This window comes from Centruroides sculpturatus, unplaced genomic scaffold, assembly GCF_000671375.1.
Source record: "Centruroides sculpturatus isolate CEXI.00-Female unplaced genomic scaffold, Cexi_2.0 scaffold121, whole genome shotgun sequence".
Lineage (NCBI taxonomy): Eukaryota > Metazoa > Arthropoda > Arachnida > Scorpiones > Buthidae > Centruroides > Centruroides sculpturatus.
In genome coordinates, this window is record NW_019384708.1 from 769,297 (window position 1) to 787,898 (window position 18,602).

General features: G+C 25.6%; 1 protein-coding gene across 1 annotated transcript in view; it reads right to left on the bottom strand.

The window, feature by feature from the left end:
• LOC111627748 (atrial natriuretic peptide receptor 1-like) overlaps positions 1–18,602 on the bottom strand; it is a 331,314-nt gene that overhangs the window by 60,563 nt on the left and 252,149 nt on the right. The window contains exon 16 of the mRNA XM_023371378.1: positions 6,560–6,728. Coding sequence (XP_023227146.1) covers positions 6,560–6,728 — 169 coding nt within the window. The remainder of the gene's footprint in view (positions 1–6,559; positions 6,729–18,602) is intronic.

An 18,602-nucleotide genomic window follows, 5' to 3' on the forward strand; every position in this document is an offset into this window, starting at 1 on the left:
ATCGATCAGTGATAAAAATTCGATTTAAGAGATACGAAAAGTATCCTCTTTTAAAATTTCCTGGAGAAACATCCCAAACACAGGTTTTTTTTATGTTTGAAAATTGTACAGTACCTTAAGGAATTTTTTTAAATGAATGACAAACAAGAAAGTAACCTAAAAAAGAAGATCTGTACAATTGTAATATACGTTTTGGGGATTGAAAATGTTTAAATCCTGACTTATTACGACCAATTTTATTATTAATTTTCATTCAAATAATTAAAAAAGCGACTAGAACTATCAATGTTCAGTGGTTTTATCCACTGGAGCACTGGTGGGCTCCCTTTAATTTAATTTAATTTTTTTCAAAGCTTATATAATAAAACTGTAATCATAATTTACTTATATTCAATATATTACATAATAATAATATTTTTTTATTTTATTTTAACTTAATATTGAAAATAAAGCAATGAATAAATTTAGCTTACACCATTATCAACTCATTCATTCGATAATTATTTAAAAATTCATTTGATCATATTGTAATATTGATATCTTTACGTAATCAAGAATTTATTTATTTATGTAGAGTCTAAATCCATAAAAGTAAGAGATCATTTTATTTTTAAATAAAAGGTAAATTCAAGAAAGATTGTTTACTTTAAGAGAAAAACGAAACAGCAGGATTGATTGATAAACAAGATCTTTAGTTTTATAAAATTCGAATAGAAAATGAAGGTAAAATATGATCAGTTTTAATAAGTAATAAAGTTTTTTGAATTTTTCAACGTCATCGCTATCTAGTATTATATACAGGTAACCCCTGTATAACACGGCACTTCTATAGCACGGATTCGCTCTAACACGGTTCGAGAATTGGTACCATCCCCGTATAATACGGTACTTTTATAGCACGGATTCACTCTGACACGGTTCGAGAATTGGGTAAAACCCTCATACAACAGGAAATGTAATAAATTTTTACATACTTAAGTAATAATAGTTCACGAAAATTATTATTTTCGTGAACTATTAGTACTTAAGTATGTAAATTTTCTCTTCTCGCCTTCTGTCGATACACGTGGTCCTTCTCNCGACTAATTTTAAATTTTACCCCTATTTCATATATAAATTCAGAAAATATATAAAATAATGTAATTAAACTTGAACCGGATGGCCGATTAATAAAGTGGTAGCCACTCCCTTCGAGGGATCCGAAAGGGTTCAAAAAATTTCCTGTCGGGCCACGTCTCTCGCCACAAGGTCCTCCTTTGTAGGCCTGTCGAATCTCATAACGTGCTTACTCCATTATGGATTAAAAAGAAAGACACTCATGTCCACAGGACGGAGACGGTTTCACAAAATGTAATTAAACTAATGTATTTAAGAGAAAATAGGAAATAAACAGGAAACATAATTAAATTTTAAGAGTGACAAAGAATTCTTCGAGTTTAAGACCCATCCAACCCAGACTAAGTTCAGGAAGAGCATGAAGAAATACGTCTTAAATTGGGGCATAATATGGAGCCTACAATACTTTTTCGAAATAACACATTAATAATGAAAATCAACAACATTAAAAGACATTTATTTTAAACACTTTTAATGTTGAAAAATAAAATATTTGAAGTAACTTAAACGTCTTTTTCTTTGAATAATGATTAAATTAGAATTATTGTTGGCATTTCTATTTAACTACATCAACACCAAATTGAAAAAAATTTAAAAGAAAGAAAGCCATAATATTTATAATTAATGAATTCTTATTCGATAATGTAAAGGAAATAATTCATTAAGAATAGAAAATATTCTTACTAAGAATATTCAAGTTTAATCAAGTTGAAAGGCACAAATTTTACATATAACAAATGGCATCGACCTGACTATACAAACAAGATATCTGCATTACAAAACGATAAAATAAATTGTTAGGAAAGTCTTTTTACTTGGAAAATCTCATAATATTATTTCTCTTCTTCTGAATTATTTGTAAATTACAATGAATTTATCATATTCTTTAGTGGAATGGCTAAAATTTTATTCTTCATTGCAAAATAAATTTATTTAGTTGAACATCTAAATGTTTCCTTTCTTAAGATTCTTACATTCTATCCATTTGAACAGTAAGATTTAGGTTAATCTAAAAGATTAAATTATTCATAATATTGTTTTGAATTAATATGATTAGAAATTTAAGTAATGTATAAATATAATCCATATTTATTCAAATTAATTTAAATTTAATGCATTTTATCCCAAAATATAGTTAACATTTCCTTCTCTCCATATTAATTCGTTATGGTAATATATAATGTAAACTTTCTTCTTAATTATTGAATATTTATTGTTATCAAACTAAAGTTTCTTATATTATATTATATATTTACTTTCTCATAATTAGAATTTAACAATAAATATTATTATTTGAAGATACTTAAAGAAGAAGTTCGATTTCTCAAAAGTAATATACAATGCTTTAGAATGTTGTAAACATTTAATAGCAAAATTATGTATTATTTTATATTATTTCGTAATACTACCGTAATAAATAGTATTAATACAGTAGTAGTAATATAAAAGTTGATAATTCTTTTATAATTTTCTTCCAAACTTATGATTTACATACCTTTTCTAATTATTCTATGTGAACAACAATAATCACGAACAATCTTTCTTTTAGGTTTCTAGAATATTGTCAGTGTATTTAATTAAAATCCTATTTAAATTAAAATTCAAATTAACTTACAAATTATTATCTGCCAATTTAGAAATGATCGATAAATATAAAATAAATATTTCTGATAATATACCGTATAAAAATGTGGGATATTGTTCTGTACAGGCTACTTCACACTACTAAATTCTACGAATAAGATGGAATAAGGTCCAATAACAAACGTAAAGAATTCGAAAAAACACTTATTTTTTGCGTTATATTTCAAATTGTGTTCTGTAGTACGTCCGTGTGTATATGCGTAAGATATATATCTAATAAAACAGCTTTGAGTACGAATTTTTCCTTTTACTACTGAAATGATCAGTTCATACGTTTAGAAAGGAAATTACACATTTCTCCTGGATTATTATTATAATATAATATTCTTTATTCGATACTCGAGTAATCTGTATAATATTCAGAAAATATATTTAGTATTAAAGCAGCATTAAAATTATATACAGTTGGATTTCATTTATTGATAATGAAAGTCATTTTCGAGCATACAATATGAAATTATCTATAGTTATAAGTATAAAATACTATAAAAACTACTTCATTCCTTAAAGTTAATCTTATTTTATATATGACTATACGAGCCTATAGCTTGAAGGTATAAATTTATTACTATTTGGTGAAGGGAGCTCTTATGGGTTATAGCTTAAGGCCTCAACAAGTGTTTATCTAGTTCTGAATTTATATTTAATTTACTTATTTGTTAATATATATAATATAAAACATTTATTTATGAAAAAAACCGTGAAGAAAACCATCAAATTTTATAGACAAGTAACTTTATTATTACTTTTTTAAACATCCAAACACGATTATTTCCACAAACTGAACAATTATTATTATTATTAAATAAAACTTTTTTTTTCAAACATAAATATATTTTTTGTATTTAAAATACTCACAACACATAAATTAATAAATTGAACAATGCGTTATAACGAGGGATTGGAGTACCTGTAAACGGTTAACTGATTTACCGGTAATCAGGTTAAAAATGCGTTCGTAAGGTATTTTACCAGTAAATTTGGTAAAAGTAGGTAGACACGTAATACTTTTTAAAGCCAAGTATTTTTTTATACACTTTTACATACATTTATATATATGTATGTATGTATGCATTCGTACTGGCCATTTTTTGCTAAAAAATTACAAAATGTTCTGTAATTTTTTAGCAAATACAATTAATTAATACAATTAAACAAATAATTACAAAATGTTCTGAAATTTTATATTTAGAAAAGCGAAAGGCTTTTCTAAATATAACAAATTCAGCAATGAGTTGCTTAACTTTCCCGGCAACATTTAAAATTGCATGTGTGACGCCATCTGGTATGATATTTTATTATTTAGAACGTTTTATATTTTTAATTATTATAAAATGACCCTAAAACTTACTTTTGAAAGTAGAAATGGATTTTTTTTTTAAATTGTAAATGCTAATAACGAGTAAAGTCGTCATTAAGCCCGATTCTACTGAAGATACATACGACCTCCTTTATCTCCTCACCCCGTCTACCTTTAATCACCAAAATTTAACAGTAACAATCCTCCTAATAGACAAACCTTCCTGAAAAATTTCAGAAATTTTTGAGCAAAGCACAGGTTGTTTAGTTGTCCACTTATCGGCGAATAGGCAAGTAGTGCACTAATTTTTAAATTTAGAGTCAAATTTTAAAAATTACCGGTAAAGTTTTGAAAATTTGCCATTTAATTGTAATAAGAAAGCGGTAAATTTGAAACCCCTAATTATGATCTATAAATAAAATTTTATAAAATATAACAATATATTTATTATGTAAACTTTAGAATGCTTGCTCCAAGTCTTTTTTCCACTCCAGAAATTGATGTAATCGTCAGAGATCTTTTTACTTCTCCTTTTATGTTTCTAATAAAATGATTATATCTCAATTACACCTGTTTAGTTCTGGTTGTAAGAGACCAACTTTTCTTGCAAGTCCTTGTATATTCCAAAATCCAAAATTCATTCTCCTATTCATTTTCCAGTACTATTTCTATCTAGTTTTACTTATTTCCCGTTCCAATAGCAGGAAATTCGTTTAAAAATTAGTCAAGAAGCGGGCCTGGCTGGAAACCTACTACCAAAAAACTTAGCCACTTTCCTTTGAGCTTCGCCTTGGGTGACTTTTCCAGACCTTATGCTTTCAAAGGTGTGGCTGTCAGGTTATGTGTGAACTTAAAAAGGTATGGCCATATACAAAGGATGGAAGAAAAAAAAATACTAAAATGATTATGAACTAGAAATTACAGGCAGGGGGAGAGACAGACAAAGAATAAAATAGATGGTAAAGGTCAAGGAGAACATGGAAAAGACAGGTCTGAGTGAAGAGAATATAATAAACAGAAAAAAATGAAAGATGTGAACAAATATTTTTGAATAAGCAAGCCAACAGTAATGGGAAGTTCCTAGAGAATAAAATATAAATTAAGTCACTGTAAATTTTATATAACCAAAAAAAAAAAACTGTACAAAGTAAGCCAAGTATAGGTATTGTAAATGTTATCTAAATCAGATTAAACCATATAAACAAATTTGTATTATAAGTAAAAGAGTGCAGCTTTAGTTTATTTCCTCATTTTCTATTATTCTCCCTCTCTTCAGTTACACTAATTCAGAAAATGTGAATAGTATTTGGCCAATGCCATAAAATCAGTTGAAAGAATGGAGTTTTGTTTTCGTTTCAATACAGTATTTTTACTCTATGGAATCTAACTATTGTATTGTTATTTTCCAATTTAGTCGCTGGCCCAACTTAGCCCCAAGAGGTCCGTTGCTTTATCTGTAGGATCGATAAATTGCTAGGGGTCGTTTGGGATCTGTTTATTTTGGCTACTTATTGATTTTTATATTTTATTTAAAACAATATTTTTAAAAATAACAATTGATAAATTATATATTTAAATTTTACTTAACTAAAACACGCAATTTTGACTTTGATTTACGTTTAATAAGAAAATATTTCCTATTATTATTTGAGTTTTTACTCATCCTATTTCTAATTTATTCTTCTTTTGTGTTAGTATAGTAAGGAGTCGGCGTATCAATTCTAGTGTTGGAAGGGTCAATAAACAATAAAGATTGAGAACCCTTGAAAACGTTTAAAATAAAAAATAAACAATGATTAAAGCATTGTTCTTTTCTGATTAACGAAGTCACCAAAATATTATTGGCATGATTGTAGCTGGCATAACAATTATGTCAACAATGTGCTGGTGCCCAATTATGCATCACAGTTCGCTGGTAACCTGTAGCGAACATAATTGTAGCCAGCTACAATTATGCCCACTACAGGTGGGCCTGATCTCCAACCCCGCTACTCATGATGAATTATTTAGATTCTGTCATACGGATGGTATTCGAACCCGGCTTCCTACAACAGTAGGCTTGTAGCTTAAAACTCAACCTACTGACTGAGTGAAACGAAGAAATTTATATCCTTATTTCATTATTTTTTTATGAGGAAAATAAAAAGAAACATGAAAAACAATGATATTTGTATAATATATTGTTTATATTATTAAAAGTTATACAACATTAGGCTATATTTTATTTTAAATTATAATTAGAATATTGAAACAATCTGGAACATCAAATATGAATTGGATATAATTAGCTTGAGGTTTAATTTATCAATTTATCATACAAAGTATTTAATATTTCTAAATTGCAAACGAGATAACTGAAGGTAGAGTTATAATGGGGATGCTATATATATATATTGAACACATCATGCGAGTTCGATCTTAATTTACGGTAATGATTAAATTAAATATTTTAAAACTATATAAATAATGCTAATAAATTTAAATTAAACTGTGACTTACTTGTTAAGTTTTCTAATAATAGATTTTAAGGCTTGAAAATCTGGTCTTTCTGCCGGATCATCAGACCAACACTTCTTAATCATCTGCACCAATTCTTCGTCGCAAATGTCTTCATCTAAAAGCGGTCTTAATGATGGTTTCTGCCCATTTCGAACATTCTCAACAATTTCTATAAAATAAATAGGAAATAAATTATAAAATTTTACAAATATCTTATTCTTATAATGCTTTTTTTCCTATTAATTTTTAAATTATTACAAATTTAAAACACACACAAATATAAAATGTTATATATTAATTGTTAATATTGGTAATTTCTTTAATATAATTTATAATAAATTATATATTTTAGGGTAGTCNCATCTTTTGTAAATAAATAAATGTGAGTTAAGCATATTTGTTTCATTATCGTGTTCTTGATGAAACATATAGATATTAATGGTAACATTCGTCTTTATACCATCCCCGTATGTCTCTCTTTCAGCCGTGTCAGCAGGATAGTATTGAATTCTCTCTTCTCTCTAAACGATTGTAAGAAGGACAAATCGATAAAAATCTGAATCGAAAACCGCTGATTTTATTCTTTTATATGAGGCAAAGATTCCGTTTATATCAATGGAAACAGTTCTTTCGATAAAGAAACATACAACCCCAACACACTTATTGAGGAGAACAGGTGAAATGATTTAACCATGGTTTCACGAAAGCTCGTACAATTGTTTCAGACTAGTGTTTTATTGTACTTTAGTATCGTGCTTCTCGTGTGCATCTTCCTGCTAAATTATGCTACTTTGACACACTAAATGCCTAATCTAAAATAAAATACATGAAGATAATTTGATTCAAGTCACACACATTTAATATACTCTCCTACAAACATTAAATTTAAGCATAAAATTTAATAGTTATGGACTGAGAATAATTCAAAATTTTATAATTACTCATTATTTAAATGATAGCTATTTTAAGCTGGATGTATACGGTAATTAATTGTTCATTATATAAGTTATTAATTATCTAGGAGCTGATAAAATGTAACTCATAATTTAAAATATACAAATCTTAATACATTGTTAAGGGTAATATTAGAGTCTGATTATGATGTAAATATTAAATAAATACTTAAGAAAACTTGTTAATATTTACGACAGGCATATTTAGTAAATTATAATTTAATAACTAAAGAATAATTCTCATTTAGCTATCAATTATTATTATTATAATCAACGTAACACTTACAAGTGATGCGCTTAGAAGTAACTTCTTAATTAATTATGCATTTATAAATAGTCAAGAAACAGGAATTACGATCAAATTTGTAGTATTAAATGTATTTTCTATATATATTGTATTAATTATATAAACACTCATAGATTAATTAGTCTATTTAAATAAAAAAATATAATACTTTCCTTCTCAAATACTGTGCAAATTCAATATAAAAATGTATATAATTTAAAAATTTAATTACTTTATTTTTTACAAAATAAGAAAATCAATAATGGTTTTAAAATATTTTTAAATGGCATGGGTTATGTCTTCTTAACATTTCCAAAATGTATGAAGAGAATATTTATTGATGTTTATTGAATATAGACCCTTTAAGAAATTCAAATTTTCTATTCTGACATTCAACCTGAGCTTAAATAATAAACAATTTACGTCAGTGAAATATTAAAAATATTAATTTTTTGCAATATTTATTTAATTGCCTGCTTACGTCAATATAAACAAAACTCTTCTCTTTTCTAATATTATTCAAATTATTAAATACGTGCCGATAAGTAAAAATATTAGAATTATTACAATATTATATAATAATTCTAAAATATTCTGTAAAATCTCAAAGGAGTTTATGTCTAATATTTAACTGGAAAGCTCATTCCAATATTCTGATAAATTACATTCTAAGAAGATTATCGATTTTATTTTAGTCGTCTACTTTGATGTATTCAATTGACTTATGCTAATTTTTTATTTAAATAGTCGAAACTTAGATCAATCCATTAACTTTTTTCAAAAGTACTCATTCATTTTTGCTATTTAATCGAAAACTTTTGCAACCTACAATCCACTTTTGATGAATTTCTTTCAAGAATTTTATTTAAAAAATTCGTTATGACGTAAAGTTATTTTCTATTTTTTTTTATTTTAATTTAAAATTTATCACAAACTTTTCTACTTTTATACTAAACAATTTTAATTAAATTTAATTAATTAAGAATATTTATAACTGATTAATTACCATTTCTACTTTCACGACTGTTATAGACAGAGGGAAAATATGGCAATCGATCAAGAAATGACCCCAAAATTTTTATATATTTTGGACTTGAGGAACCTTGAAATGTTGAAAAAATCAAAAATAAAAAAAATTCGAAGGTTTTTTTTTCTGTATGTAGGAATGTCAGTAAATGTGTCTGTGTGTGTGTCAGGCATGTTTTTCTTCAACTAATTTAAAGCTTAATAACTCTTGTGCCTTTTGTCGAAAATTTATTAAATTTTACACAGAAGTTTTTGTGTTAGGAGCATTGATTTTGTTAAATTTTGGTAGCTAAAGGTAGAGAAGATGGGAAGATAGAGAGGAGTTCAAACGTCATATCTTGTGTGGAGTCGATGAAGTCTTTACTTCTTATTAGCATTTACAACTTTTTCTTTTTTATAAAACTCATCTCTACTCTCAAATAAAGCTTCTTGCTATGTTATAATAATTAATAATATAAAAGTTCTTAAAATAAAATCTAATTACAAATGACGATACACATAATTTTTAGTTTTTTGCCGGGGAATTTAGGCAACTCGTAAGCTTCTGTTCGTATAGTTCGATGAAAATTCATGTTTATAATAAATAAACACTAAAAATATAAATATTAAAATATAAACTTTGATTTATAAACATAATTTAAGCTTCAAATGCTATCATCAAATAATCGCATAAGAAACATTAAAAAGTTTAACTATAAATCCATTTATTCAGATTATATTCTGAAGTAAAACCCGTAAAATATCCGAAATTCTAAATTATCTGTGATAACGATTATATTCTACACCAAAATGAAGATATTTTTGATTTAATTATGATATAATTTAAGATCAGCGGGAGTTCTCTAATGCAATCTTCAATTGACAGTCTGTCTGCCTAATCGTTTTATGTAGCTATAATTCTCAACATTTCCTTTCAGAATTTAACTTTCAGAATCACTTTCGAATTTGATTTCATGGAAGAAGAATATATTATAACGTTAGAAATTATATACTATTAAATTTTAATATTCGAGTTAAATAATAATTTTACAGTATGAAAGTTAGCTGTGAATTAAAAGTTGAAAATAATCCAGTAAAAAATGAGGTCAAGTGTCCATTAAGATCGATTATTTTGATCCGGAGATATTTCCTCACAAAGAGAAATTAACTAGATATAGATCATGATATTGTTCTGTATCATGATCTACATCTTTTGTAAATAAATAAATGTGAGTTAAGCATATTTGTTTCATTATCGTGTTCTTGATGAAACATATAGATATTAATGGTAACATTCGTCTTTATACCATCCCCGTATGTCTCTCTTTCAGCCGTGTCAGCAGGATAGTATTGAATTCTCTCTTCTCTCTAAACGATTGTAAGAAGGACAAATCGATAAAAATCTGAATCGAAAACCGCTGATTTTATTCTTTTATATGAGGCAAAGATTCCGTTTATATCAATGGAAACAGTTCTTTCGATAAAGAAACATACAACCCCAACACACTTATTGAGGAGAACAGGTGAAATGATTTAACCATGGTTTCACGAAAGCTCGTACAATTGTTTCAGACTAGTGTTTTATTGTACTTTAGTATCGTGCTTCTCGTGTGCATCTTCCTGCTAAATTATGCTACTTTGACACACTAAATGCCTAATCTAAAATAAAATACATGAAGATAATTTGATTCAAGTCACACACATTTAATATACTCTCAATATACTGTTTATTTTTTATTTATTAATTAAAAAATAAAATTTGACAAACGTAAATTTTTAATGCTCTTTTTTTTATTTAATATACTGACGCTTATATACTGAAGGCCTTTTTATTGAATGACTCAGTATGGTCTTCAATAGAGTAAGAAGTGTTCAGGCCTCTTAATATCTCAGACCATACAAATTCTTTGTAATAAAAAGAGAATTTTTAATTATATTAATAAATTTTTTAATGAATTTTTTTATAATTCTTCGGTATTTGTCTGTTTGCTTTAGATTTTTGAAATATAATGCATAATTTATTTAGCTTCTATGAAGATATCACTTACACGTAATTTATTGTATACATATATAATTTTTATCGTAATTTCCCAACGCATTTATAATAATAATAATACTAATGATATACATTAAATTTATCAATAAACAATAAACTTTAAATTTATTTCAAACTAAATACCCGACTTCACTATTTTTGTATTTATAAAGCGCATAGAATTCTATTTATTCAATTAAAATATATTAATTGAAATTTTAATCGTTATTATTAAATAAATTCATTTACCAGAAAGACATTGAAAACTTTATATTACTTTAAGTAAAGAAATAAGTTTCTCTTAATCCATAAAATTACGAGAAATGATTCTTCCGTTAATTAAAATAATTTAATATAACCTTAACAGCAGCAGGAATATCTTACACAGACAATTAAAACAACTAAAGTAAACATAATTTACAAAATATTAATTTAAGTAAAAATTATTAATTTGTTCTTATATAAAATATCAATATTTTTTTAAAAAAAATAGGTATTAAATTATTATTATTATTTTTTAAAATTAATATTTATTTATTTATCTGTGAAGTTTATAATAAAAGATTTAAGATCTCAATGGTTAGAATCAAGTGTATTATCACTTTCTCGGTTTTCTTTAAAAATAAAAATAATACGATTATAAAATTAGATTTTATTACATGTTATGTTGGAATTGCAATATTTGGTTTTTATATAGACACTTTTCGTGTAAATTTTCTTTTCTTTTTACAAAATTGCAAGATAATTTCCGTTTAATGCCACGCATGAATTCTTCTCTTTGCTGCAATTGTTTTCTTCTTATCGTTTAACTCCTTCTATTATTATCTGTAAGTGTTCTTTAGTCTTTTGGATTATTATTATTATTTTTTTATATTAAACTAGAAAATTAACGAGACTAAATTAGGAGAAAAAGATTCAAAAATTATACGTTAAAACTATAAATAAAACATTCTAATGAAAGAGTTAATCTAGTAAAATCAAAAAAATTCAATAAATATATTATGATTTATAATTGAAACCTTAATAAAATAAAAAATATATTCGTTCTTTGTCGATATATCGAATGAAAAAGTGTTAGTTGTAAAGTAAAATATGCAGTAATTAGTATAGAAGTATGATATTTATGAAATAGCAATTGACAGTTTGGCAGATAAAAGTTTGTTTATCGATAATACTGACTTCAAACAATGCCGATAAACTCTTTAAAATTTATTTGTCATTATATAATTATGATAATTAACCTCAATTTATCATACGGATATGGATTAATAATTAGCAATCACAAAGTAATTTATTCCAAACCTTTATTCAGATATCAAAGATGTCGCGAGTTCTTGAATATATAATAATTATAGTGTTTCTTTAATAATAACTTTTTACACTGAAAGCGAAGAATTTTTATAGTTTAAAAATATATTTTAACACACTCAAATTATTCAAGTTATTAAATTAAAACGTGTTGAACGAGCAAAAATTATCGTGACGATGTCGGTGCGGCAATTTTTAATTTTTTTTTCATTTAAAATATATGCTCTCGATCTCAAATTAGTAGTGTATTGCCCCTGTACATCATACTTTTCCCGATAACAACAGAATCATGCCGGTCATCTATGTAACTCCGTTCTGGGGAAAATTTGTGAATTTAAATCACGTGACTTCCGTTCTATATGGGAAGTTCGTATGTAGTTAATTGGGTCCACCTACCCGTAAGGTTTCCACGTCTAGTTTCGACTTTCATGTGTCTAACTCAGTTCTCGAGATTAAGGAAGGACAGACAGATACACCGACAAGAGGACAGTGTGAATTTATAGACGTACAGTAGTGTTTTTCAAATTGCAGCCCAATAATACAAAGTTTACAAAATCACTTATTCTTTATACAATTATATAATTATTGTGTGCATTTTTAGAAAATTTACACTTGGATAAAGAATATTATTTGATAAAATTATCAAAATTTTACTTTTTTAAGTAATAAAAAAATAATGAAAAATAGATATACGTTAATTCAAAAATATAAAAAAAATGTCAAACTATATTTTTAATTATATTCTGTAGCAATTATAAAAAATTTATTTCTTATGGTTAGAAATAATAAAAAGATTTTATTATTATTTTATAATATATCAAGAGAATTTTAGCTTGGAATATTCTCTTGAAAGATCCTTATAAATTTATATTTGTACTTCTAATTTCCTAAAGAACACGTTCAAATTGATCACAGAAATGTCAAACTTTCTATATAAGAGTTCTCAACATTGTTTACCATTTCCTATTATTAAACGATAAAATCAGTATTTTAAATCAATCCTTAAGATGTATGATTAGTTGTTATCTACGAAGAATTTTCTTGTAATTTATGTCAAAATTTTTAAGCCATTAAACTTGAGATTAAAAATTTTCTATGAGATTTTATATTTTTCTGATATATTAATTAATATCCAGAAAATACCCGTTGATAGACAATACTGTTTTAAAAAGACAGTTCAGGATAAGAATGGTTTATTCTGAAAGTCAGAAAAAAATAACTTAAGGCAATTTTTATTAAATAATTAAAATTATTTTTAAATTTTCACACATTTTTACAGATAAAATGCATTTTTATTGATAAAACTTCTATAATAAAGACGATTATTTGCGTCAATCGTTCGCGCGTACAAGTAATTAATGACGTGCGCTTGAAAGATCTTACTACTTATCAGATAATTAATTCCCCATTGAATTGTATCGATAATCATCATCATCATCAGCCTAATTCTTAAATTGTTCTAATATATATCATGTAACTATTGATTGATTTATGAAATATTTTATGTCTTTATTCAACGTTTGATAAATGCATTTTTCCATTATGCCTTAAAAGATTTTATTTAATAAAATATCCTGAAGACTGCTAGAAAAATGAATTCAATTTCTTGGAAATGTAGCTATTATAATATATACATGTGTGTGTGTATATACCCTGCAGATAGATGAGATACTATTTAAACAATAACACGAAGAAAGCTCTCTTTCGAAGAATCTCATAAAATAACCTATAAATAATTTTTATTAAAATGTTTTTTTCTAAAATTATAATAGTTTATTTATACTTTTATTAAAGTTATACCTTATTTTTCTATGCATTTGATATTGCTTATTGATTAAAAATTCATACGAGTTACTGTAAATATACATATTTTCGCAAATAATTTCGCATTTAATATTTAATTTTTACATTTATATATTGTTATTTTTATTTAAAAATTTTATAAATTTATTTATTTCCAATTTTAAAAATATTTAATAAAAATTTGATTTAAAATTTATCTAATTTTCTTATTTTATAACCAAAAATTGTAAGAAAAATTGATACGGATATAGTAAATTAATGTTTATTTTTATGTATTAAATTGTTGTTATATAATTTACTTATTTATGAATAAAATTTATATTTATTTCTGTATAAAAATTTTTAAAAATTTATTTCAGTTTTAAAAAGAAAATAGGAAAAAATATATTATGATAATTACTGTAAGTGTAGCCTATAGGCTATGATAATGAAAATTAAACTTTCCGAATATATCGTTGCATGGCTTATAGCAATTTTTGGTAGTCGATATTTTTAATAATTTACTTGGGGCTAGAAAAGTAATCTTAAGCTACACGATATAATAAAATCTCCAAGCTAATGTTAATTGTGTCCAGCAGAGATGTGATTTAAGATGATAGAATTTTAAAGGTTACGAGAAATTACTAACTAATGGAAATAAATATATCTAATGAATAGGAAAATACCGTACATGTTTACTTAATAACTAATTTTTTTAAATAAATAAATAGCATACAGAGTACAAAATTCCCTAGTGTATAAGCTACATATACTCAATAAACAAGATCCATCAGAAAAAAAAAAATTCTTAATATCAGGTGAATTGGAGTCGGTAATTTTTGCAAACATAGGAAGAGCTACACATAAAATTCATCTGTAATTTATGAATATTCCCAAATAGATTTTAGAATTTTTAATTAAAGTACACATTTATGAACTGAAAATCGTTACAGAATTCTTTTTAAAAAGTGAAGAATTACAGTTGTTTTCGTGTACTGAAGAATAAACTCTCATCACATCTATACAGATTAATTAATCTTGGTTCCTTCGATTTAGTGTGTTACAGAAAGATGTGGGTTCGGATCCCAACGAGAATCAAAGCTTTCTATTCCATATAAGTCATAGATTCTTTATGTGGGCATTTGATGTGTATACTAGGAGTTAATTTCTGAATGTTTATTTATCGAGAAAATATTTATAGTTGCTAAATCAATAATTTGTATCCGTATACGTAAATATCTATTTTTGAAATGTTAAATATTTATGTTTGTTTATATCCTAAATTGTATCAATTTAATATTCTTATCAAAATAAAAATAAAAATAAAAACAATAATTTTAATTCGCTAAATTCAAAGAAAACTTAATGCCCATATGATTTTTCCACGTAGTTCAAGAATTATTTATGAATCTTTTCTTTAAAATATGATTCATAAACAATTTTATCTTATAATTATTCCTGGATTGATGACGATATCCAATGAACTTAATTAAAAATACCATCGATAAATCGATTTCTAGAGCCCAATGTGTATTAAATATCACTTGTAAAAGCTAAAGTTTGTTAATTTTATCTTTTGATCTTTCTCTACATTTACTTACTCAGCAAGTTCTTATTCACGAAAATTTGACTTATCGTTTCTTTTATCAGATTTTTATTAAAAATTTAAAGAAATATATTAGTAAATATACCGCAGTGAATTCTGAAGTGGTTAATAAAAAAAATAGGAAAATATTATTTCAATAACATGCGGCCCTCAAAAGTTATTTTAAAAAATCAGATAAAAAAATATAATTTAATAAATTTTCAATCAGTGAAAGCCATAAGATATCATACGATTTCATTTATGCGACTTTTTCATTAATTTTTTTTAATTGTAATTTTCTTAAATTTTGTTTGTTAAGTGTTAAGGCCGGTTCACACGGCGACAAAATAGCGACGACGACGACGAGCGTCAACAGGATCAACCAATCGTTGCTATCGATTGTCAAGGTCAAGAAAGATGATTGGTGAGACTAGTTTTCGAAGCTAATTGTTGTCTTCATTTCGTCGCACAGAAAATGCATCAGCTTTTATGCTATTGTATGAAGATCGTGATTCGGATACGTGTGGACTCACATAATTATCATGGGCATTATGGATCTGGACAAGGACCCCATCTTTCATCCATAATGGTCGATTACGTTGCGGGTTTCTCAAGCCGGCAATGAGCGTAATTATGGATGAGATTTATAGCTTACAATGTGCGGGTGCCTCACGTTAATCAATCAATTAATTGTTGAAATTTTTTTTGTATTTTATTGATCGATTTCTACACTTTACTTGACTAAACGTTCAGTGGATTGTTTAATTTCTCTTCGTATCTAACAAATATATTTGCTTTTGACTCCATGAAATAACCCAAACAGTTACAAAAATTTAATTGATGAAAAATAATATATTTAGTAACATTAAGTTCAAATGATAACTACATCTGGAGCAGTTGTTAAAAATTTATGTATAAAACTCAAAATTAAGAATAAGTATATATTTTCTGCATAATAAAATACTAAAAATATATTATAGATAAATATATATATATATTTATTTATAAATGTCTCTTTCAAGAGCTGTAGAGCACAGTTCATCTATGCTAACTTAAACTGCAAAAACAAGTAAAACCTGTGTAAACCGAAATCCCTGTTTCCGGTTTGGCAGGTTTCCATTATATTTTTTTAACATAGAAAAATCGCTCCCTTCTGAAGAACTTTTTCTGTTTAGGCAGGTTTCCCTTTAATTCATGTTCAGTTTAGGACAGGTCTACTGTCAATATTAATTGCAAATACATAAAAATATAAGGTTAGACTACAAAATACAATAAATCTATCGATGAAAGGAATGTGTTAAAATCAAAAATTATAATTTTTAGTTAGGAGTACAAAGTACTGTAAATTAACACAAATATAAACTATAAAAACGAATATATATGAACATATGGAAGTGTTATATACCAGTTAAACTATTGTAATCGTTATTAATTACAAAATTAAAAAAAAACTTTAACATTAATAAAAATTATTTTAGTTAGATTACATCAATTTCAACTAATTCTACTAATTAGTTTTACGAAAAAATATATTTACGTCAAATAACAATTCGATAAAATAATTCCTAAACAAAGAAATAAGCTAATTTATAAAGATTTGAATAAGTAATTATCGATTCATTGCTATTATTTATCTGTATAAAGAGTAATTATATGTACTTTATCGATTGGTATTTAAAGCGTCGATAAATGAAATAATAATAAAAATTGCCAATAAAAATTCCTTTAAAATTTAATCACTAATTAAACAGAAATTATTACTTATTATCTATAACACATTAACTGATTAAATTTATGTTTGATCAAAGTTATAAAAGCTCTAGATAACAGAAAATAGCATTGGAAATATTTCATAATATACAAACTTTAGTGGTCGATAATTACTTGGAAAAATGTGAAATTTCGAGCACTATTTTAAAATATATGCTCTCCACCTTAAATCAGTAATGTCTTCCCCCTGTACATCATACTTTCCTGATAACAATAAAGTCATGCCGGTCATCTATGTAACTCCGTTTTGTGGAAATATTTCAATTGAAATAATGTGACTATCGGTCTACAGTTGAAGAATCTATATAGTTAATCTGGGTCTCCTGCTCTAAATCTTTCCACATCTTGCCTCGAATTCCATCTACCGGACTTCGTTCTCGAGATTAAGGAAGGACAGTCAGACATATAGACAGACAATAAGTCTAGAATTTTTTTCAAATTGCATGATGCATAAAAACATTTCCTGTTTGTAATATTTGATTTCATTTTTAAATTAAAAAATTAATGTTTTTTGAAGATATTTATCGTCGATTAAAGTTAAATTACATAGAAAATTATAATCCAAACCGAAAATTTTAATTAAACTCTCGAATTCCATTCTAAGTTTACGTAAGTTTAAAATAAATTATTTATTAAATAAACAAATTACATAATGTGAGATGAGGCATTTTACATTTCCGAGCAAATTTAAAATTTAAAATAAAAACAAGCAAGTAATATCAAAATAATTAAACATATTCAATAAAATATTACAATTTCAACATTCTTTTCTTGCAGCATTTATTTAAATATATTTAAATTCGTGCATTTTACATTGTTCTTAATGTTATGGCTTTACTTCTGATAATTTCCATCTTCAAAAATGGAAATTATCAGATTTCAAATTTTCAAGATATAACGGAAAAATATCCTTTTTTTTTCCTCACTAAAGAAAATCCAATTTTTATCGTTCATATTGATGACTTTTTTTTTTATAAATTTATGTTTTATGTATGAAAGTTACATTTGAGTTTTATTATTGGAACAATAATAATTTTCCGCTTTGATGTAATTTCTTATATTGTAATGTTACTGCACTTTCTTTCTCCTCTCTTCCCTCTAGAGAACGATTTATGTTAAAGTTTTATAGGCTAAATCTATCTTGTGACTTTCAACATTCTACTGTATCTATAGTAAGTTTATATTAAGAAATTAGAAGAATAAAGCACTTAGTTTTATTTCTCGATACTTTTAATAACTGATATATGTCTGTTGTTTTATAATTTTCTTAAATTAAGCGCTTAAATTTGAAACGAACAATTATCTATTGTGACATCGTC